We start from the raw sequence: 22,368 nt of genomic DNA on the forward strand, positions 1-22,368 counted from the left end.
GAATAGTATGACTCATAGTAAATACTTGATAAACATATTATTATCATTGCATTCAGAATCTATACTACATTTCTTTGAATACCCTGTTAATCTTAAAAAAGTAAAAATAGTTATTTTACCAGCAAAAATGGGTTTACTCAAGAATGACAAGAGAATTATCATTTGGAACATGCAATCTATGGGAAAACCATAGGCATGTCTGACAAAGAAAGGAGAGGAATGTGGTATTATGGAGAAGGAGAAAGCTGGAAGGGGTTGTTTTGAACGAAAGTCTATTGGAGAAAAGCAAGAGTTCAGGGTGATGACAGTTCCTCGTCGGCTGAGTTGCAGGGGTAGATTTCTTGTGGGAGATGCAGTGTCCATCTTTCCCTATTGGGACTTGGAATTGATGATTCTTGCCTGTTGGGGACTCTTCTGTTGGTGTCTATGGTACTGCTCTTTTTCCTGGCCTCCCAACTCTGCTTCAGTGAGGTTTTCCTTTATTAATTTTCACAACACTCAGTAGTTTTTCAGCCATGGGAGAGATATTCACTTGAAACAGCTATGTTATTTGAAACCAAGCTGTTAAGTAAAGAATACTGATTTTGGTTTTTAAAAAATGAAGTTGTTTTGATAAGTGAGGGTATTTTCAGAACTAGTTTATTAGATACATTTAAAGAGATCAATCCTCAGAGCATTTCTGGGAAGATCGTGAAGTAGGAAGCACCAGGAAACTGTCTCTCTGCCTAGACAACTATTGCATGGGCAGAATGGGTCTTTTGTAACTATTTGGAACTCTGGGAACTATTGAAGGCTTGCAACTTCCAGGAGAAGACTCCGATGGTAAACTGCAGTTGATTTTGGTCAGTTTCAGTTCTTAGCTCAGTAGCAGCTACCCATCCTTCACTCCTAGTCATGTGGTAGGTGGCTGTACAAGTGTCCCTGGAGCAGCTTGCACTCAGCTGATGGGAGCTAGGATGGGCAAAAAGGACCCTGAAATCTAAATATAGGGGGCTCTGTGCTCTGATGGTGATTGGTTCTTCTGATCCCAGAGGTACAAAGAGGCAGGCAGCCATTACAGAACCTCCCCATATTGTTGCAAGCCCCTTTCCCTCTGGTTGAGGTGACTTTTCAGGGATTTAAAGGGCTGATACCTTTTCTTTCCCCTTTTATTTTTCACTTTTTCCCTGTTAAGGAGCCATACTTAAAGACTAGGGCATTAAAAACTAATTGCATATACAGGGAAGATTAGAAAGTGACCACACATGCCCAGGGGAAAGTTCAGAAAAGACCTGCGAAGACCTAAAGTTTACACCCCAGGGTGCTCCCTGGCACTGAGACAGCTTAAAACAAACAGAAAAGCAAAACCTATAAAAACAAACAATAACAAAACTAGCAAGCCTTGGGGAAAAGAGAGAGTCTGATTTACAGAGTTACCACATCTTTAGTTTCAAATGTCCAGTGTTCAACATGAAATCACAAGGTACACAAAGAAACAGGAAAGTATGACGTATTCAAAGGAAAAAATAAGTTAACAGAAACTGTCCCTGAAAAAGACCTAATGATAATCTAGCCAAAGACTTTAAAATTGTCTTAAAGGTGCTCAGAGAACTAGAAGAAGATGTGTGGAAAGTCAAGAAATGATGTGTGAACAAAATGGAAATATCAGAGAAACAGAAAACTTAAAAAGAAGGGTGCCTGGGTGGCTCAGTTGGTTAAGCCTCTGACTTTGGCTTAGGTCATGATATCATGGTTCGTGAGTTTAGCCCTGTGTCGGGCTCTGTGCTGACAGCTCAGAGCCTGGAGCCTACTTTGGATTATGTGTCTCCCTCTCTCTCTGCCCCTCCCCCACTTGTGCTCTGTCTCTCTCTCTCTTTTAAAAATAAATAAACTTAAAAAAAAAAAGAAAAGAAAACCTAAAAAGAAGCCAAAAAGAAACTCTGGAGCTGAAAATTTCAATAACTAAAACGAAAAATTAACTGGCAGATTCAAAGGCAGATTTGAACAGCAGAAGAAAGATTCAGTAAATTGAAGACAGGCCAATGGAAATTATTGAGGCCAAGGAAGAGGAAAAAAAATTGAAGGAAAGTGAACAAAACCTAAGGGACCTGTGGGACATGATGCCATTGAGAGGACCAATGTACATATCATGGGCATCCCAGAAAAAAAGAGACTGAAATGGAGAGAACATTTGAAGAAATAATGGCTGAAAACTTCCCAAATTTGATGAAAGGCATAAATATCAATATCCAAGAAGGTCAACAAACTCCAAGTAAGATGAATTTAAAGAGGCCCACACTAAGACTCATTCTAATTAAACTTTCAAAGGCCAAAGACAGAGACTCTTGAGAGGTGCAAAAGAGAAGCAAATCATCATATAACAAGGGATCTTCAATAAGATTATGAATAGATTTCTCATCAGAAATTTCAGAGCCAGAAGACAGTGGGTCAACATATTTAAAATGCTAAGAGAAAAAAAAAAATGTCAACCAATCCTATATCCAGCAAAACTGTTCTTCAAAAGTGAGGGAGAAATTGTGACACTCCCAGGTAAGCAAAAGCTGAGGGAGTTTGTGACCTCTAGACCTGCCTTGCAAGAAATGCTCAAGGGAGTCCTGCAAGGTGAAATGAAAGGACACTAGATAGTAACTCAAAACTACATGGAGAGATAAAAATCTAATAAAGGAAACATGGGCAATTATAAAAGCTAGTATTATTGTGATAATGGTTTATAACTGTACATTTTGTTTTCTACATGATATAAGAGATATATTTTAAGAGAAAACCTGAGTTAGGGGTGCCTGGGTGGCTCAGTTAAGTGTCCGACTTTGGCTCAGGTCATGATATCATGGCTCATGAGTTCAAGTCTCATGTTAGTCTCTGTGCTGACAGCTCAGAGCCTGGAGCCTGCTTCAAATTTTGTGTGTCCCCCTCTCTCTGCCCCTCCCATGTCCACGCTCTGTCTCTAAATAATAAATAAATGTTAAAAAAAAATAAAAAAACCCCTGAGTTCTAGTGTAAAAGCCGGTATTACTGTAACTTTGGTTTGTATCAACAAATCTTGCTTCCTACATAATTTAGGAGACTAATGAATTTAAATGAATTATGAGTTTATGTTTTTTGGCACACAGTGTATAAAGATGTAATTCTGTGACACCAACAACTGAAAGGGACGAGACAGAGCTGCAAATAAGCAAAGTTTTTATGTTATTGAAGTTAAACTGGTATGAATTAAAATTAGAGTATTTTAACTCTTGGATATTAAATGTAATCCACATGATGACCACAAAGTAGCTATAGAATATACACAAAAGGAAATAATAAAAGAATTTATTTGTTTTTAATGTTTATTTATGAGAGAGAGAGAGAGAGAGAGAAAGAGAGAGAGCATGAGTAGGGGAGGGGCAGAGAGAGAGGGAGACAGAATCCAAAGCAGGTTCCAGGCTCTGAGCTGTCAGCACAGAGCCCGATGCGGAACTCAAACTCACAAACCACGAGATCATGACCTGAGCTGAAGTCGGATGCTTAACTGACTGAGCCACCCAGGTGCCCCTAAAGGAATTCAAACATTTCATTGCAAAAATAAAAAAAAAAAATCAACTAAACACAAAAGAAGGACAGGAAATAAAGGACAAAATGGCTGCAGGGCATATAGAAAACAAACAGCACAATGATAGAACTAATCAGTAATTACTTTAAATTTGTAAATAGATTAAAACCTCCAATTGAAAGATTGGCAGAATGGATAAAAACACATGACCCCCAACTATATGCTGTCCAAGAGAAGCTCACTTGAGGTTCAAAGACATGAACAGGCTGGAAGGATAAGGATAGAAAAAGATATTCCATGTGAATACTAATCAAAAGGGAGCACAGGTGGCTATGGCAATATCAGACAAAATAGAGTATTTTTATATTTTTTGAGAGAGAGCACATACATACCCACAAGTCGGGGAGGGGGAAAGGGAGAGGGAGAAAGAGACTCTTAAGCAGGTTCTATGCTGGGCATGGAGCCTGACATGGGACTTGATCTCATGACCATGAGATCATGACCTGAACTGAAATCAAGAGCTGGGCACTTAATAGACTGAACCACCCAGGCGCCCCAAGACAAAACAGACTTTAAATCACAAAAGTTTATGAGAGACAAAGAAGAACATTATATATTAATAAAAGGTTCAATACAGCAAGAAGATGTAACAGTTAAAAATATTTGTACATCTAATGACTGACCATGAAAAATATATGAAGCAAGAATTGAAGGGAGAAACAGACAGTTTTACAATAACGGCTGAAGACTTCAGTGCCTCCCCCCACAATAATGAACAGAACAAACAGAAGTTATGTAAGGAAACAGAGGACTTAAACACAATAAACCAACTGGATCTAACAGACATATACAGAACACTCTACCCAACAGTAGCATACATATTCTTCTCAAGTACACATAAACATTTTCCAGAATAGACCACATTTTAGGCCACCAATTAAGTCTCATTAGATGTAAAAAGATGGATACCATACAAAGCATTTTCTCTGACCACAACAGGATAAAGTTATAAATCAATAACAAAAGTGAAGCTGAGGGGAGCCTGGGTGGCTCAGTCAGTTAAGCGGCCAACTCTTGACTTCAGCTTAGGTCATGATCTTATGGTTCTTGAGTTCAAGCCCTGCATTAGGCTCTGTGCTGTGAGACTCGGATCCTCTGTCTCCCTCTCTCTGCCCTTCTTGCACTCGCATTCTCTCTCTCTCTCTCTCTTTCTCTCAAAAATAAGTAAATGTTGAAAAGAAATTTTTTTAAAGTAAAGCTGAAAATTTCACAAAATTGTATAAGTTAAACAATACATGATTAAACAACAAATGGCTCGAATTAAAAATCATAAAGGAAATTAGAAAACAGATATAAGTGAAAAGTGAAAACACAACATACCAAAGATGAGATGTAGCAAGAGAAGTGCTAATGGGAAAATTTATAGCCATAAATGTTTACATTAAAAACAAAAAAGTTCTCAAATCAAAAACCTAACTTTACAACCTAGGAAACTAGGAAAAGAAGAACAAACTAAACCCAAAGCTGGCAAAAGGAAGGAAATAGTAAGGACTGGAGAAGAGAGAAATTAAATATAGAATAGAAAAACAACAGAGGAAATCAATAGAGCCAAAAGTTGGTTCTTCAAAAAGATCAATAAAATTGACAAATCTTTGCCTAGATGAGAGAGAGAGAGAGAAAAGACTCAGATTACTAAAATCAGAAAAAGAAGTGGGACATTACTACCGATTCTAGAAAAATAAAAAGGATTATAAGAGAGTACCTGAATAATTGTACACCAAAATTGGATAACCCAGATGAAATGGACACATTCTTAGAAACACAAAATCTACCAAGACTAAATCATGAAGAAATAGAAAACCTGAACCAACTTATAACTGGTAAGGTGACTGAATATGTAACAAAAAATCTTCAAATCAGAAAAAGTCCTGAACTTGATGGCTTCACTGGTGATTCCTACCAAACAATTAAAGAAAAATTAATACTGGGGTGCCTAGGTGTCTCTGTTGGTTGAGCATCCGACTTCAGCTCGGGTCATGATCTCGTGGTTCATGAGTTCAAGCCCCGCAGAGGGCTCTGTGCTCAGAGCCTGGAGCCTGCTTCAGATTCTGTCTCCCTCTCCCTCTGTCCCTCCCCTGCTCATGCTCTCTCTCTCCTTCTCTCTCTCAAAAAAAAAAAAGTAACACCAATCTTTACCAAATTTTTCCAAAATATGGAGGAGGAGAGAACATTTCCTTACTCATTCATTGAGGCTAGCATAACCTAAAGACACTACAAGAAAAGACAGACAAAGACACTACAAGACACTACAAGACAAAGACAGCCAGACAAAGACACTACGAGAAAAGTACAGACCAATGCTCCTTACAAACACTGATGCAAAAAGGATTATATACAATGACCAAGTGGAATTTATTCCTGGGATACAGGAATGGGTCAATATATGAACTTGATCATTGTAATAGGCCACACCAACAAAATGAAGTAAAAAAGCCATAAGATCATCTCAATTAATACAGAAAAAGCATTTGACAAAATTCAACACCCCTTCTGGATAAAAACACTCAACAAAACAGGAAGAGAAGTAAACTACCTCTGCATAATAAAAGCCACAGCAAACACCATATTAAATGGTGAAAGACTGAAAGCTTTTCCTCTAAGATCAGGAACTAGACAAGGATCACCGCTTCTACCGCTTGTATTTAACACAGTACTGGAAGTTCTAGCTGGAGCAATTAGGCAAGAAAAAGAAATAAATAAAAGGTAGCCAAATTGGAAAGGAAGAAGTCAAATGATCTCTCTTTGCAGATAATATGATATTATATGTAGAAAACCTTAGACTTCGCAAAAAAGCTGTTAGAACTGATACATGAATTCAGCAAAGTGCAGGATACAAAGTCAGACACACAAAAAAACAGTCACATTTCTATATGCAGACAATGAAAAGTTATAAAGACAGTTCCATTTACAATAGCATCATAAAGAATACAATACTTAGGAATTAACCAAGGAGATGAGAACCTTGTGTAATGAAAACTAAACAGCATTGCTGCAAGAAATTAAAGACATAAGTAAATGAAAACACACTCCACGTTCATGGACTTGAAGACTTAATATTGTTAAAATGTTAATACTACCTAACGTGATCTACAGATTCAATATAATCTCTATCAAAATCCCAACATTTTTTGCAAAAATAGAAAAAATACATCCAAAACTCATATGTAATCTCAAGAAAACCCCAAATAATGAAAACAGTCTTGAAAAAGAACAAAACTGAAGGATTCACACTTCTTTGATGTCTAAACTTACTATAAAGCTGTAGTAATCAAAATAGTGTGGTATTGGCATAAAGCCAGACATATAGACCAGTGGAACAGAATACAGAGCCCGGAAATCGACCCTCACATATATGGTCAAATGATTTTTTCCATTCAATGGGAAAAGGACAGTCTTTTCAATAAATGGTGGGGGGAAAACTGGATATCCACAAGCAAAAAAAAAAAAAAAAAAAAAAAAAAAAAAGAAGTTGAACCCTTACCTAACTCCATATATAGAAAATTGACTCAAAATAAATCAAGGACCTAAACATAATCCCTAAAACAATAAAACTCTGAAAACATACAAGAGAAGCTTCATGACATTGGATTTCACAATGATTTCTTGTATGTGACACCAAAGGCACAGGTAACAAAAGAAAAAATTGACAAAGTAGACCTCATGAAAATTTTAAAACTGTGTGCATCAAAAGACATTATTCACAGAGTAAAAAGGCAACCCATAGAATGGGAGAAAAAGTTTGCAAATCATATGTCTGATAAGGGGTTAATATCCAGAATACAGAGAGAACTCCTAAAACTCAGCAACAAAAAAAACCAACAACCCAATTAAAAAAATGGGTGAAGAGGGGTGCCTGGGTGGCTCATTTGGTTGAGAATCCAACTCTTGATTTTGGCTCAGGTCATGATCTCATGGTTTGTGGGTTTGAGCCCCTCGTCAAGCTCCATGCTGACAGTGCCAGCCTGCTTAGGATTCTCTCTCTCTCCCTCTCTCTCAAAATAAATAAATAAACTTAAAAAGTAAACTAAAAATAAATGGTTAGAGAACTTGAATAGCCATTTCTCTAGAGAAGATACAGGAATAGTACATGAAAAGATGCTCAACATCAACAACAATTAGGGAAATGCAAATCAAAACTATGAGATACCACTGCACACCCATTTGAATGGCCATTATAAAACAAAAATGGAGTGGTGCCCGGATGGCTCAGTCGTTTAAGTGTCACACTCTTGGTTTCAGCTCAGGGCATGATCTAGTGGCTCAAAGCCCCTCATCGGGCTCCACGCAGACAGTGTGGAGCTTGTTTGGGATTCTCTCTCTCTCTCTGCCCCTCCCCTGCTTGTTCTCTTTCTCTTTCTCTTTCTCTCCCTCTCTCAAAATAAATAAACTTAAAAAGATAAAACAAAAAATAAAACAAAAATGGAAAACAGCGTGAGGATGTAGAGAAAGTGGAAGTCTTCCACACTGTTGGTGGGAATGTAAAATAGTACAGCTGGTCTGGAAAGCAGCATAACATTTCCAAAGTGTTAAATAGAATTACCATATGATCCAGCAATTCAACTTCTGGGTATACAGAATTAAAAACAGGGTCTCAAAGAGATTAAAGAAAATTTTTTTTAATGGTTATTTTTGAGAGAGAGAGAGAGAGGGAGAGAGAGTGTGAACGGGGGAGGGGCAGAAAGGGAGAGAGAGACACAGAATCCGAAGCAGGCTCCAGGCTCTGAGCTGTCGGCACAGAGCCCGACATGGGGCTTGAGCTCATGAACCGCGAGATCATGACCTGAGCCGAAGTCAGACGCTTAACCAACTGAACCACCCAGTCACCCCTCAAAGAGATATTTGTACATCCGTGTTGTACAAATTGGCACAAAGTATAATGCAAAGTAGTACAAAGTAGAACGGTGGTTTTCAGGGGCTGGGGGGAAGGGGATAACAGGGAGCTATTGTTAAATAGGTATAGAGGTCCAGGTTTACAAGATAAAAAGTTAGAGATGAACAGTGGTGATGGCTGGACAATATAAATGGATTTAATGCACTGAGTGGTACACTTAGAAATAGCTAAGATGAGGGGCGCCTGGGTGGTGCAGTCGGTTAAGCGTCCAACTTCAGCCAGGTCACGATCTCGTGGTCCGTGAGTTCGAGCCCCGCGTCAGGCTCTGGGCTGATGGCTCGGAGCCTGGAGCCTGTTTCCGATTCTGTGTCTCCCTCTCTCTCTGCCCCTCCCCCGTTCATGCTCTGTCTCTTTCTGTCCCAAAAATAAATAAACGTTGAAAAAAAAAAAAAGAAATAGCTAAGATGGGAAATTGAATGTGTATTTTACAATATAGAAAAAAAGTGAATTTCTGAGGAAATCTAGATATTTGGAATTTTAGCCTCCCATGAAAAATTATATTAAAATTGCTATATAAGGTGCTTGCCTAACAATGTGCTCTGAAAGCTCTATGGTCAACTCGTGTACATCACAGAAGGAAGTTTGATGCATATACGAGGATGGCACTAAAGTCACGTTGCTGGCTGGGGCCTGCACACAGAGTAAATACAGCTGACCTCGTCTCAAGGTCACAGCTGAAGCATGAGTATTGCTGGCAAACTGGCTTTTCCTGAGAAGTGCCTGCAGATCTGTAGGCACTTCTCGGGAAAAGCCAGTTTGCTAACAACAAGCTTAGGATGAGGTATGATGCAATTATTTGAAGACAACACGTCATGCGTCCATGATGAGTTTTTATCAATAGAACAAAATACGAAGTGGAAAAGTTGAAGTCAATGTCACACTAAGCCACTTCACTTCCTTTGCTACTTGGTTTTGAAACCGAACTTCCCTTTACCTTCAAATGACTGATTTAAACCAGTCTTCCTTTAAAGAGGGGGCCTAGGAAATGGAGCAATTCACTCTGTGGCTTTCGTTGAGACCTTGAACTCCTCCGTGTGGCCTGGCACGTTCAGGGCAGGAGCCGGTGATGACGTAGAGCCCTGCTACTCAAAAGCACGGCTCCTGGATCAGTAGCAACAGCATAGCCTGTGAGCTGCTCAGGAAGGCAGAACTCCAGCCCCACCCCAGTCTTCCTGAATCGGAGTCGGCATCTAAAACGATCTCTGGGCAATTGGTGTTCATATTAAGACTCCGGAGGCACTGTTCTGGCTAATAGTGTCATAGCCCACATCCCTCTGTAGGCTGCTCAGTGCAAGGGAGGCCATGGGGAGTGAGCCTGCGTACATGTGATCAGGAGGGGCACATGGGTTCGTCTCAGACTTACCACTGAACATCCACTTTCCACCTATGACTTACTACCAGCCCGGTCTCCTTCTCAGGACTGCTGTGAGGGCCAACAGGGATCCTTGCTAACAAAGCCCTACATGATCTGGGCCCAGCCTGCTCCTCAGACCCTCCTGTGTACCATTTTCCATTTTGCCCATTGTGTTCTGGGCACACTGACTGCGGCCAGAGCTCATTTCTGCCTCAGAGCTTTTGTACAATCTATTTTCTCTGCTGGGAATGACCTTCCTTTTGATCTGCGTGTCTGGCTCCTTCTTGGTGTTCAGGTCTCAGCCTAATTCAGTGAGATTCACTGAATTCGGTGAGAACCTCTTAACCCCAATCTAGTTACTCTCTAGGGAGTCACCCTGTTCCAATCCTCTGCAAAGCACTTATCCCATGTGAACAGTGACAGCGACTGTCTTATTCTGGGTTGGAGCCTCAGTGCCTTGAACTGTGCTGGCACACTGTATGCTCAATACATATTTGTTTTATAAATGGCTGAAGAGGGTAAAGTCACTGTGGAAAAAACAAAGCACTGCATGAAATAGAAAATGTTTTTATTAATGAATAAAACCTTCCTTGCTTCCACTTTGTGATTTCTCTTGGAAACGATATCCATATTACATCGATTACTCTAAAAGCCTACATCATATAAATGAAAATCTGCTGCCTTCTCGTCAGCAAGAAAGGACTGGAATGCAGGTTCCTTTTTCTCATGTTTCAAGGAAAAGACGATTCATTCACTGTCTCTACATCCTCCCTTCAGGTATCCCTGTGACACTCACCCCTCATATTAGTTCAATTTCATCCACTTCCCTTGAGAAAGTAGAGCTAAAAACAGAAACGCTGCTGAGGTCACAAGATAGGATAGTTAATGTTGCTGTTAACATTCCTGGCCAAGAATGGCCAGATGGCCTGGAGCGTGGCTTGGCCAAGCTGCCTGAGATTCAGGGAAGGGCTGCAGCTTAGCAGCAGGGAGAACATCCTTCATTAGGCTACAAAATGAGAACTGCCCCGAGGCTCCTTCTGCCACAAAACAGAGTTTATTGGTTTAGTTGTGATTCTCAGTTAGCCAGGACAGAAACTATTATAAGTCCAACATGAGAGGTTTCAGAAGGTTACTTCACACAATCTAGTGAGATACCCTAGAAGATATTTTATCTTCTGTTGGAACAGGCGCATAAAGGGAGAATCTCCAGGTCCCTGCCCAGCACGTGGAATCAGCAGAGCGATGGCTCCATCTACTGACTGTGGCTAAAACAGCAGTCAGGTTGTGTGGCCAGGTAGGTCCTTGAGCTCCTTCTCAATGCCCAAGGGATCCACAGCACTGCGGAGGAGATCTGCTGTCCTGAGAGACAAAGTGGGAAGAAGTTTCTAAATATTTCCTTTAAGGTTCCAGCCCATCATTCTTGTTTATTTATTTTTGATTTTAAATCAACTGAACAGCTCCAGAAGCCACCAGAGGTGCAATGGTTTTATAACGGATCAAGTGCTGTGAGCCTTCCTCCAAGTCAATCACATAGTCCCTGAAAAAGAAGGAAAAAAATGTATCCACAGAGCTGAGCTGGTGCCCCAATGGAGTAAGATTTCCCATGGTCAAGGACTCACCTCTGCTCGTCTGTTTCTGGTTCTACCAGTATGTTTTCCTGTCGTTCTTTTACTCTCAGAAACACATATGAATCTAGATCTGGTTTGGGAACTGCCAGAAAAATGATAATGCAGTCAGAAAATGTTCAGCAGCTCACAAGATCAATATGGGAAAGTTGCTGGGATTAACTGTCCCGAACACTAAGGGACCCCTGATGTGAAAGCATTTTGGGGGAGGGGTAACTTTGAGGAGATATCTGGCTCTTTATGGAAACAGCACGCTTCCCATCCATGGTTTCACACAGCAACAGCTTGTGCAATAGATGACAATATGTAAAATGTGCTGGGAATCCCGCCACACACCATGGAAGACACAAGCAAGCGTAACACGTGGTCTCTTTGGAAAGGGCTACCAGCAGCATCTGATAAAGCCTCACAGTGGTGGCACATTCACTCAGGGAAGTGGGGAGAAAGGAGTCAATGCAGACTTAATGAGGGAAAGTGAGCCTGGGAGGTAATACCAAGGGCCAAGGTAGAAATATACATGACGTTCTGGGAGGACAGAGTGTATAAATCTAGGGAGCAATATTTTTATACAAGGGAGTGGGAGGAGGGAGAATGAAAAAGACTGGGTGATGGGATAGTCTTGAATGTCAGACTACGGAATACAGGCTTTCACCGTAAGTGGTCCTTCACTGGCTGATTACAGGGTAAGAGGCTGTTGCCTCTTCCACCCATCAGCCAACATTTCATGTAAGGAGGTGCCCTGTGCTGGGTCACTCGACAGCTCTTCACTTCCCAGAGCTCCATGTGTGCCCAGAGGACTCCCATCAGCTGCAGGTTCTGAGAACCTACTGGATAACTCTCAGTTCTAAGAGGCTAGCTCAGCATTCATGTTGCCCTTGATTCCCTCACCCACAGGTGGGGGTTCAGGATAATTGGCTCAAAGGTGTAAGGGGGTTCCCCAGGCCGCTCCACAGTTTGGGGCCTGCCAAAGAGACTCCAACTTCACAGGGTCAGTTGCCTCCACTGAGCAGCTACTCATTCTAGGGAACCCAGCTTAGATTTCAAAATGCCTTCCCCCACTCTGCCAGTGGGGTCTACGGTACTCCAGAGGTCTGAGGGGGACTCAGGGCACCTGGGCTAACTAAGCACGACTGATTTCACTGGGGCAGGCGGATCCCCCTGCAAGCTTCCAATTCCAGGGGGCCTGGCTCTAGTCCTTGGAAGGGATCTGGGGCAAGTGGCATGTGAGTGTTTTAGAATATGTCCGCCAGCAGTGAGTAGAATTCAGTTCAAGTCAGTTTCAGGAATTCAGAAGCATGCTCATGGCTGTTTGAATCAACTAGATGCGATAGCGCTGGGCAATGATTAGGGATACGGTCCTTGCTTCATTCCTATTCTTCCAAGGTGCAGACAAAAGTGGCCGAACTGGACACGGACTGGAGCTTTTGTCTTCCTCAGGCAGGTCCACCAACTGACCACTTCAGAGTTCCACAAATCTGCTATGGGTCTGCCTTGCTCCTGGTGTCATAGGCTGCACTGTGTCCCCTCAACACTCATTTGTTGAAGCCCTAAGCCCAGTCCTTCAGAATGGGAATGTATTTGGAAACAGCCTTTAAAGAGGTAATTAAGCTGAAATGAGACCATTAGGGTAGGCCTAGTCCAGGCTGACTGGTGTCCTTATAAGAGGAGGAGACATGAGGTGTTTGTGTGCACAGAGCGGCAGCCATGGGGGAGGCCCCAGAGGAAACCAAGCCTGCTAGCACCCCAATCGCAGGCTTCTGGCCTAGAGAAAACAAATGTTTTTTAAGCCCTCCAGTCTTTGTACTTCATTATAGCAGCCTGAGCTGACTGAGACGCCCGGGCAACCATCCTCCTGCCACAGGGGTCACAGAGTGGCCCCCAGCACAGGATGTGTGGGAGATGAATTCCCAGGGCTCAGTTGTACTTGAACTTGTGGCCTCAGCACATTACATGCAGGTTGTGAACAAGGTGGATCCCAGAGAACAGTTTCATTTGGCCTCGCAATTTTGCTGGATGAGGTTCTGCTGGGATATGTCAAGCTGCCAACAGCTGAGGGCCATGGACTTTAACCTACACGTCAGGGGTCCCCAACTGGCTGATCCAGGGTTGAGCGTGACTACCGTAACTCCCTTCCCTTGGCTCAGCAGGATGTTTGGGGGACTGTGCGAGATGAGCTTTGGCTGGGTTTCCCTTCTCCCGGCTGCCTTCCCTTTCTCCTCTCGCTCTCAGCCCTGCTCCCCTTTCCATGAGACACCCCACACAACAAAAAATACTGGGAGCCCTTCCTCTGGGTGGCTGGGAAGTGAGTGGCAATCACTGAAGGTCTGTTTAGCCTATTTAACTCCTCCTTGGTAGCTAGGCAGTCCCTGCATGGGTTGGAATCTGTGGAAAAGTGAGAGCCCCTGCCTCCTCAGTCTCAGAAGAGTGTAGCATGCTGTGGATGCCCAGCAGATACCGATTGAAGGAATGAATGACTGAACATGAGCAAGTCTACATTTTTAATGGCAGTCATAAGAATTTCAGCCTAAGCTGAAGACCACAAAAGTCATGCTGAAATGGCTACCCTTACACCTGCTTTTAATGATTTGTTTTTAACGCACAACACTTCCTCTCTTCCCTTTTCTGCTTATCTACAATACTTACTTTTCCAGGCTTGAGAGTAAACATGAAGATCTTATTCCAAGGCACCTGAAGCTATGTCTGAAAAGAGAGCGTTCTGCTCACCTGACCTCAAGAGGTCCACCATCTGTAAGTTAGGAGGCATATGCTTTAAGGCAACATTCTTGAGGTACGTCTCTGTGTTAGCCATGTACCTGAAAGACAGGAATCCAAATTGCTGTGACCACATGACTGGCAGGAGCTGCTGGGTTGGTGGACGCACACCAGTGGCCCAGCCATCGGATCCATGGAGACAACCACCAAAACTCATGCTCACAAGCCAGGGAAAGAAAGCAGTCCCCCTGTGTCCTGCTTACTCACTGTTTGGCAAAGACCAGCTCCTCTGGAGAAAGGCTAGATAGCTCCCCTTCGTGTGCTGTTTTCTCCTTTTCGAGGATATGAGGGAAAAACTTCTCTATCTGAGGATAAATAAAAATCGTGAAAATGTGTCAGGATTCAAGAGTCAAATATACTAGTTTTCTGAAATGGGTTGAGGTTAATCTAGAATTGACTTCAAAAAATGGCAAGTCTTGGGGAGCCTGGGTGGCTCAGTTAAGCATCTGGACTTCAGCTCAGGTCATGATCCTGTGGTTCGTGAGTTTGAGCCCCATGTTGGGCTCTCACGCCGTCAGCACAGAGCCCACTTCAGATCCTCTGTCCCCCTCTCTTTCTGCCCCTCCCCTGCTCACTCTCTCAAAAAATCAAATAAACACTTAAAAAAAAAAAAAAAAAAGCAAGTCTTCATGGTCAGGACCCTTTCTAGACTTTCAAGATTTCAAGAAGGCAGGTTTCAAAGAATTCCGAGCAAAGATAAGTGCTCTAAAAAGGAAGACCATTTAAAAAGGATGAGAGGAGGGGTGCCTGCGTGGCTCAGTCGGTTAAGCATACGACTTTGGCTCAGGTCATGATCTCGCGGTCCGTGAGTTCGAGCCCCGCATCGGGCTCTGTGCTGATAGCTCAGAGCCTGGAGCCTGCTTCGGATTCGGTGTCTCCCTCTCTCTCTGCCCCTCCCCTGTTCATGCTCTGTCTCTGTCTCAAAAATAATAAATAAACATTAAAAAAATAAATAAAAATAAATTAAAAGGATGAGAGGCTTTCATGAAAGAAAATATGAAAATACAATTGTAAATGATATTTATGAGGGAGACGGGATATCACTTAACATTTCTAGGTAACTGTAAAGGTTGTTTTCTATGAGATAGAACATAAAAAAGCTGGAAAGATGAATACAGAATGCACAAGCAGACAGAATAGTGACTCTTAATTATAAGAATATAACTAGCAAGGATGAAGTCCACAATGAGGCAAGCTTGGAAAAAATGTGGAAGGAAATGCAAGTAGGGAAATGACAATGGGAAGGACCTGGAGCTGAGATAAATGAGCGCTTATCTGTTAAAAGGAGTTTAAGTTTTGCAATTTCATTGCAAAGTTAGACGTAAGTTAGACGACCTCAGAACTATAGCTGAACGTCAAGTTATCAGGGTCAATTTGACACTGGCAACAAGATGGGTACAAAATAATTTCTGAAACTGGTTTTCCTTTGGTCATTATTCCCTGGCCAACTGATGCAAACGACTCCGCAGGACTGCCATGTTGTAATTCAACGGGGCACCATCCACACAGCTGATAAACAGACTATAAATGTGTCCTCAGAAGTGTGCAACACATGTTCCATTCATGCCTCTCCAGAATAATCTTTTGTCCTCTTTACTCTTTAGCTACCCTGATATTGGTCTTTGCCGCACCTTCAGGCCCTGGATTCTCCCAGGCCCCAGCCCAACTTCTCCCCCAAGACACTCAATCTATATTACAAACTGCACTGCCTTAACACCCACAGGCATCTCCATGTCAAACCTTCATGAGCCGACATCGCAAGTAGCTGCTAAGGACATAGCGGATCCTCTCCATCTCCATTCGATGGATACTGACCTTCAGGTCCCCTTTCTTGGCTCTCCTGAGATTTTCTTCCTGTTAAAAGAGAAAATGAAGTGTATAAAAAACATGATATTCAGACTAAGGACCTTCTTTGTTTAATCTGCACAATTCCACAGGGACTATCATCCCTGGCAGTGTTGAGGACTCAAAGACTACATTTAGGTCAAAGGAGAACCAAAAAACTCCTGAGAGTTCTCATTTGCATACACAAATAATATAGATGTGACTACAGGCTCATTATAAAAAGTTCAAACAATTCTCATTTACTTTTAGAAAACAACCATCTGAATCAAATCTGAATATGGTCAGTCAGAAGGGCCTAGAAGAATTCTGGTCTAATTGTAAAGGAGAGAGTATAGCAGAAAAAATGTCCAAGAGCAGTGTTAAATCACCAGTTGAGAAATGATAAAATACCAATGTTTTAAAGGTACTCTGAGGCTGATAAGGACTTAAGCTCAGCTCATGAAAGCCAAGGGCCACAAACTCAAGTGTCTGTGGGGGTCAGGCAGGCAAGGTATCTGAGAAAGGTGGGCAGTTAGGGACTGTGGGGAGCAGATAGCACATGAAAATGGGGGGTTGCCCTTACCCAGCTCTGGTCAGCTGTTCTCATATAGAAATGTGGGTCTGGTATTGACAGGGTTTTAGACTTTTCAGGGAGAGCTGATGTCTAGATATTCAAAGGAACACTCATGCTTTATAAATGTAGGTAACCAACTCAATATTAAAAACAAAACAAAACAAAACAAGGCTGGGCCAAACAAAAAAAGACTACAAACAAAACAGGTTACAACCTCTCACTATGCTGACAAATCCTTTTAAAGTTCTCTTCCTTTGTAACCCTGACATAAGCAATTCTTACCATGTGGTCTAGCTGTTCCAAGACACATTCTACAATTTCAGACTTGCTTTCCAGCAGCTCAGGGGCAAACTTTTCATTCATCCAGGCCTAAAAAACAATGCCCCCCCCCCCATATATATCAGTATCATTCACAATGGAGCAAAATAACCCTGTGAGTCTGTACATATCCCATGAAAACCACAGCTATTTCCGACAAAGAAAACTGTTTGCCTGTGAGTTGGAAATACTGGAAATGCTTTCAAAACAAGCTACGTTTATGATAGCTTTTCTATTTTTTTAGTAGGTAGGCTGTGTTTACAATCTTATAGTTAACCGACATTACAAAAAAAGAATAATCACTTCATTCCAAAAATGTTGTCAGTATGATACCTACTACCGAGAGTAACACCACCTGGTGTTCAAACTGTACCTTTCACCAAATAACAACACATTTCTACTTCTTCACCTGCTACTTCCCACCAGGGGGCACCAGCACCATTCTACTGTAAGAGATGAAGTAACACATAAATCCACACATCTCCTCATTCTTGAAGCTTAGAGCCAATTTACAAATACTTTTTCATTCATCACTATACCATCAGAGAGGAAATGGATACAGTTATCCTTATCTTATTAACGAGAAAACACAGATTATTTACTAACTGCCTAAAAGTATAGAGGATCACAATATAAAAGGATATTCATCTATTAAATAGTTTTGGAACAAGAGGTTAAATCCTTAATTTATGTATGACTCAGGCCCAGATGCTTGGTTCATTTCAGAAATTACCAAGGCTTAGAGAACTGAAATATCCGCAAGTGACTGAGGAAAACTAATCTTCTCTTTCAATTACAGGAAATTTAGTTTCAGCATAGCTCAGAATTACATGCCAATCAGGCTCACTTTATTCCTTTTGATGTCCTTGAGTCTCTGCATCTCCAATTATCACCATGAAGACACATTATTAAATACTAGGTACTGGTACTATCATAAAAATGTTTCTCACATGCTCAAGCACCTGCAACCAGTCTGTATTTTCTTTTTTTTTTTTAATTTTTTTTTAACATTTATTTATTTTTGAGACAGAGAGAGACAGAGCATGAACGGGGGAGGGTCAGAGTGAGGGAGACACAGAATCTGAAACAGGCTCCAGGCTCCGAGCTGTCAGCACAGAGCCCGACGCGGGGCTCGAACTCACGGACTGCAAGATCATGACCTGAGCTGAAGTCAGACGCTTAACCGACTGAGCCACCCAGGCTCCCCGACAGTCTGTATTTTCAAGTAGCATTATACGTGAGGAAAGCCCAAATTGTCATACAGGACTAATAAAGCAGGAGTTTTTCTTTTTAACTGATTTTATTAAATACTGAATAGGTACAGTAATATTTAGTACATACAACATGAATGGAAATATAAATACCTGTGTGCACAGAACTTCATTAACACGTATTATCATTACTTTAAAAGTCTCTGTGTCTCCCTCCCCCTTCAAAGGTATTCGTTAGCCTGACCTTAGTATTTAATTTTCTCCACAGTGTCACTACATTTGTTTGTATCTCTACATAACAATTCCCAATGATTTCAAAGAAAATGAAAGCACTTTCTGGGTATACACTGGGGTGAAATGGGGTAGATATGAGGGAGATTTCTCATTGACATTATGAGATTATTTTGATAAAAATGTATAAAACATTAGGAGAAAATCTACAGAAGTGTAAAACCTTCAAAAAAGTTTTTAATATATTTAGTGAGAAACTTACATTTAAATCCATGGGCTTTTTTTAACAATCAGGTTCTATGTTTGAAATAGCTGTATCTGGTTCCTGATCAAAAATTTTAATGACAAGCTGTTCATCATTATGGACTAAATTGTGTCCCCAATCCATATGTTCAAGTCCTAACTCCTAGCACCTCTGAATGTGCCTGTATTTGGAAATAAGGTCTTTACAGAGGCAATCAAGTTAAAATGAGGTCATTAGGTGAGCCCTAATCCAGTGACCTATGTCCTTACAAGAGGAGGAACTCTGAACACAGACACACATGGCAGATCATGTGAAAACACAGGGAGAAGATGGCCATCTACAGGCCCAGGAGAGAAGCCGCAGAAGAAACCTACAGTGCCATCACCTTGATTTCAGACTTCTGGCCTCCAGAGATGAGAAAATACAGGTCTGTTATTTAATCCACCCAATCTGTGGCACTTCATTATACAGCTTTAGCAAACTAATACAATCATTAAAATGAGAAAATCTGCACTGTAGGTAATAACTTTTAAATCATTTTTTAAACAGGTATTCATGAGTATCCTATACATGCTTCCGGAGCTGTGTTTATCAACGGCCCGTCAGGCTGCTCCTCAGGCCATGCTGTGCAGCCTCCGAGTCTGTGTCCGGCTCCGGCAGCTGTCCAGGTGGTGGACCCATGCCATGGCATACTCGGGGCACTGCAACGGAGCTTCAGGCCCGAGATGTGAGGCATGCTCACCTTCCGCCAACCAGGGCTGTGTTGTCAGACCCCACTATCCTCAGGCTTCCTTCCAAGGAGCCCCTCGTACCCAAAAGAGGCAACCAGCCTGGGTTGCCTGTGGCTGTCCCAGAGGGTAGATGGTCAACATGATGAGGCACGGCAGTGCACTAGTGTGTGCCACAAGCTTGGCCTCGAACAATAGTTTTGCAAATGGTGGAGCTTAACATAAATCGTTTCTTCAAAAACTTACTTTTTATTGTTCTACATTATTCTCTTGAGAGTGACCCATGTTGTCGCAGGAGCTACCTTTCACTCATTTTATTGCTGGTTTTTTTCCTGCTCTGTGTGTGTGTGTGTGTGTGTGTGTGTGTGTGTGTGTACACACACATATCTCATGATTTTTATTCATTCTATTGTTGATGGATATTTGGGCTATTTTTGGTTTTTAACTTTTGCAAGCAATACTATTAACGTTTTGTGCATGTCTCCTGGAAGTTTTCTCTAGGGTTGTCCCTGGGAGTAGAATGATTAGGACACAAGATATGTATGCTTTCAACCTGACAATACAAGAACAAATTATTTTCCAAAGTGCACCAATTCACCACAGCATATACAGGTGTGCAAATGGCCCTACGTCCTTGCTTTATATTATTCACCTTTTTCATTTCTGCCAATCTGACGGGTATGAAATGGTATCTCCTTGGGATTTAAATCTTCATGTTCCTGATCACTAAAAAGATTGAACATCTTTTTCAAGGTATTACTGGCCATCCGGGTTTCCACTTCTGGGAGATGCCTGTCCGGACTTCATTTTTTCTATTGAGTAGTTTGTAAAGTTTGTTTAGATACTGTGGATACTAACATTGTGAACAATTTTCTCCCAGTTTTGCAGCATGTCTTTTTACTGTCATCAAGATGTAAAAAAAAAAAAAAAAGTTTTTAATTTTAATGCAGTTGAATGTATCTGTTTTTTCCTTTATGCTTTGTGCTTTTGGACTTTTGTTTAATGAATCCTTTCCTAACAAACAGGGGCTCTTAAACTAGGTGGGCAGATTTCAGGGTGTCTGTGAATCTCCTGAAATTATATGTAAAATTTCTGCATGTGTGTGTATGCATATATTATTCTGGACAAAAGAGCCAGTTTTCACCAGATTTTCAAAAAGGTCTGTGATATAAAAACAAATTAAGAATTACTCCTTAATTATCATCACAGATTATCATATAAGGATACAGTTTTAAAATTATCCTTCTTTTGTCACTCATAACATGCATGGTAGGACAGAATGAATACTAAAGTAACAAACATGAGGCAGTTCTGGAAAGGGGCTGTTAAAGGGAGAAGACAAGAATAAGGCAACGAGTGTAGTAGATGAAGAGCACACATTTTGGAGTCAAAGAGACTTGATTCACATTGGACAGTAACACCTACATTATTGGATTATTGTTAAGATTACTACTCACAGCTAACATTGAGTGCTTATCTTGTGTCAAACAATATACTAAGTGTTTTACATATATCATTTCATTTAACCCTCACAGCAACTCTGTGAAATAACCACCTTTATTAATGCGTACCTGCTCCAGGTTTTCAATGAGCTCTGCAGGAGTCAGGACCACCTCTTCACTACCCCCATCAGAGTCCTGTGCTGTGGGGTCCAGTTCCTCTGTCATCTTCTCTGAAACCAGGAACCTAATGGGAATAAAAGAACCAATACCCTGCAATGTGTTTTCCATATATTTGCAATAATTGGCAACTGTATATCTACAACTGGTGTTATAGAGGCTCCTTGGCAGTGGCTAGTCAATTCATAGGCTTTGAATTTTTCCAACTCTTTGCCTCTTCTTTTGAACCTTAAGTCAGGTATCAGTTCCCCAAAGAGGTCACCCCTTAAAAAGTGTTTCCAGGTACATCTCGAATCAAGCATCTATCACACCAGGCAGTAACTGTTTGTCTTCCTGGTAGAAGTCCTTTCCTTCCGGGCTGTGTTCACTTCAGTTCAAATATAAATCACGCATCTGCTTTGTCCCCGGCACTTCTAAGTACCGGGACATCATTACCTGTGTACTCCTGCGCTTGGCGCCGTGCTTAACTCACAGCAGACACTTAAACCTGTTGGAAGAACTAATGAATGCTTAATTTCCTAGAGCCACAAGGCCCAGCAACATCAGACCAGTGATCCCAAAGGCTAAGACGGTGGGTGGCGGGGACGAGAGGATGCCCTCGGAGCATCCGGGAAAGTGAGCACATTCCTCTCGTCTCTCGGTGCCACAGGAGCACAGTTATCCCCTCCTCCAACACACACACACACACACACACACACATACACACACACACACCCAGATGTCCCACTCGCCCACTTGGATGCTCACCTGGGCACCGGGGAGGCAGAGAGGCACTCCGAGGTAGCAGGCGGTACTGGAAACTCTTGGGGAGCTGCCCCAGATTCCCAAGGAGCAACTGGCGGCGGAACGACAATCTCAAGGCCTTTCCCGGATGTAGCCGACCCTTCTCAACTCCCGCGCTCTTCTCCCAAACTTACCGCCCCCGCACGACGTCACCACGCTCGGGTGGCGCTGACCAATCACGGCCGGGGGCGGGGACTCGGCTCTCCGTGTCTAGCGCGCCCTGCGGCCTCAGGAAAGGAGGTGAGCCCCGCCCACCTCGCTCGGCCGCCTTCCTGTGCGTTCGCGTCTGACACCGCCCAGGGAAGGTCTGGAGGGGGCGCCTCGTGACTGCGGGAGTGCGTCGGAGGCAGCCTTCGGGTCCCTGGGATGCAATGCCCCGAGAGCACGCCCTGGCCAGCAGGGAGGCCATCAACAGAAACGGGCTTTGTTAAAATCAGGCCACTTCCGTCTCTTGGGTCATCTTCTCTGCCCACCGCTCTTGTGGCCCTCTGGTTCCTTCATTCTTGCCAGGGCTTCACTGTGGCCACTACGTCCAGGTCTAAAAACCTTGAGGCTAGTGGTTCTTAAAGGGTGGTACCAGACCACAAGCAGCAACATTGCCGGGA

At 42.2% G+C, this 22,368-nt stretch overlaps 1 protein-coding gene across 2 annotated transcripts; it reads right to left on the reverse strand.

The window, feature by feature from the left end:
- Window positions 1-10,385: 10,385 nt before the first annotated feature.
- Window positions 10,386-21,900, reverse strand: GINS4 (GINS complex subunit 4). 2 transcript variants are annotated; one of them, XM_003984762.5, is made up of 8 exons: window positions 21,728-21,899; window positions 20,933-21,047; window positions 16,912-16,998; window positions 15,972-16,085; window positions 14,439-14,536; window positions 14,184-14,272; window positions 11,454-11,544; window positions 10,386-11,371 (listed from the first exon to the last, which is right to left on the reverse strand). In XM_003984762.5, exons 2-8 carry the CDS (start codon window positions 21,026-21,028, stop codon window positions 11,275-11,277), a joined length of 672 nt encoding a protein of 223 aa, XP_003984811.1. In that variant the 5' UTR covers window positions 21,029-21,047; window positions 21,728-21,899; the 3' UTR covers window positions 10,386-11,274. The 2 variants fall into 2 exon arrangements, with proteins under 2 accessions (XP_003984811.1, XP_023108340.1); XM_023252572.2 differs by lacking the exon at window positions 16,912-16,998 and having other exon boundaries at window positions 21,728-21,900.
- Window positions 21,901-22,368: the final 468 nt, after the last annotated feature.

Source organism: Felis catus, chromosome B1, assembly GCF_018350175.1.
Source record: "Felis catus isolate Fca126 chromosome B1, F.catus_Fca126_mat1.0, whole genome shotgun sequence".
Taxonomy (NCBI): Eukaryota; Metazoa; Chordata; class Mammalia; order Carnivora; family Felidae; genus Felis; species Felis catus.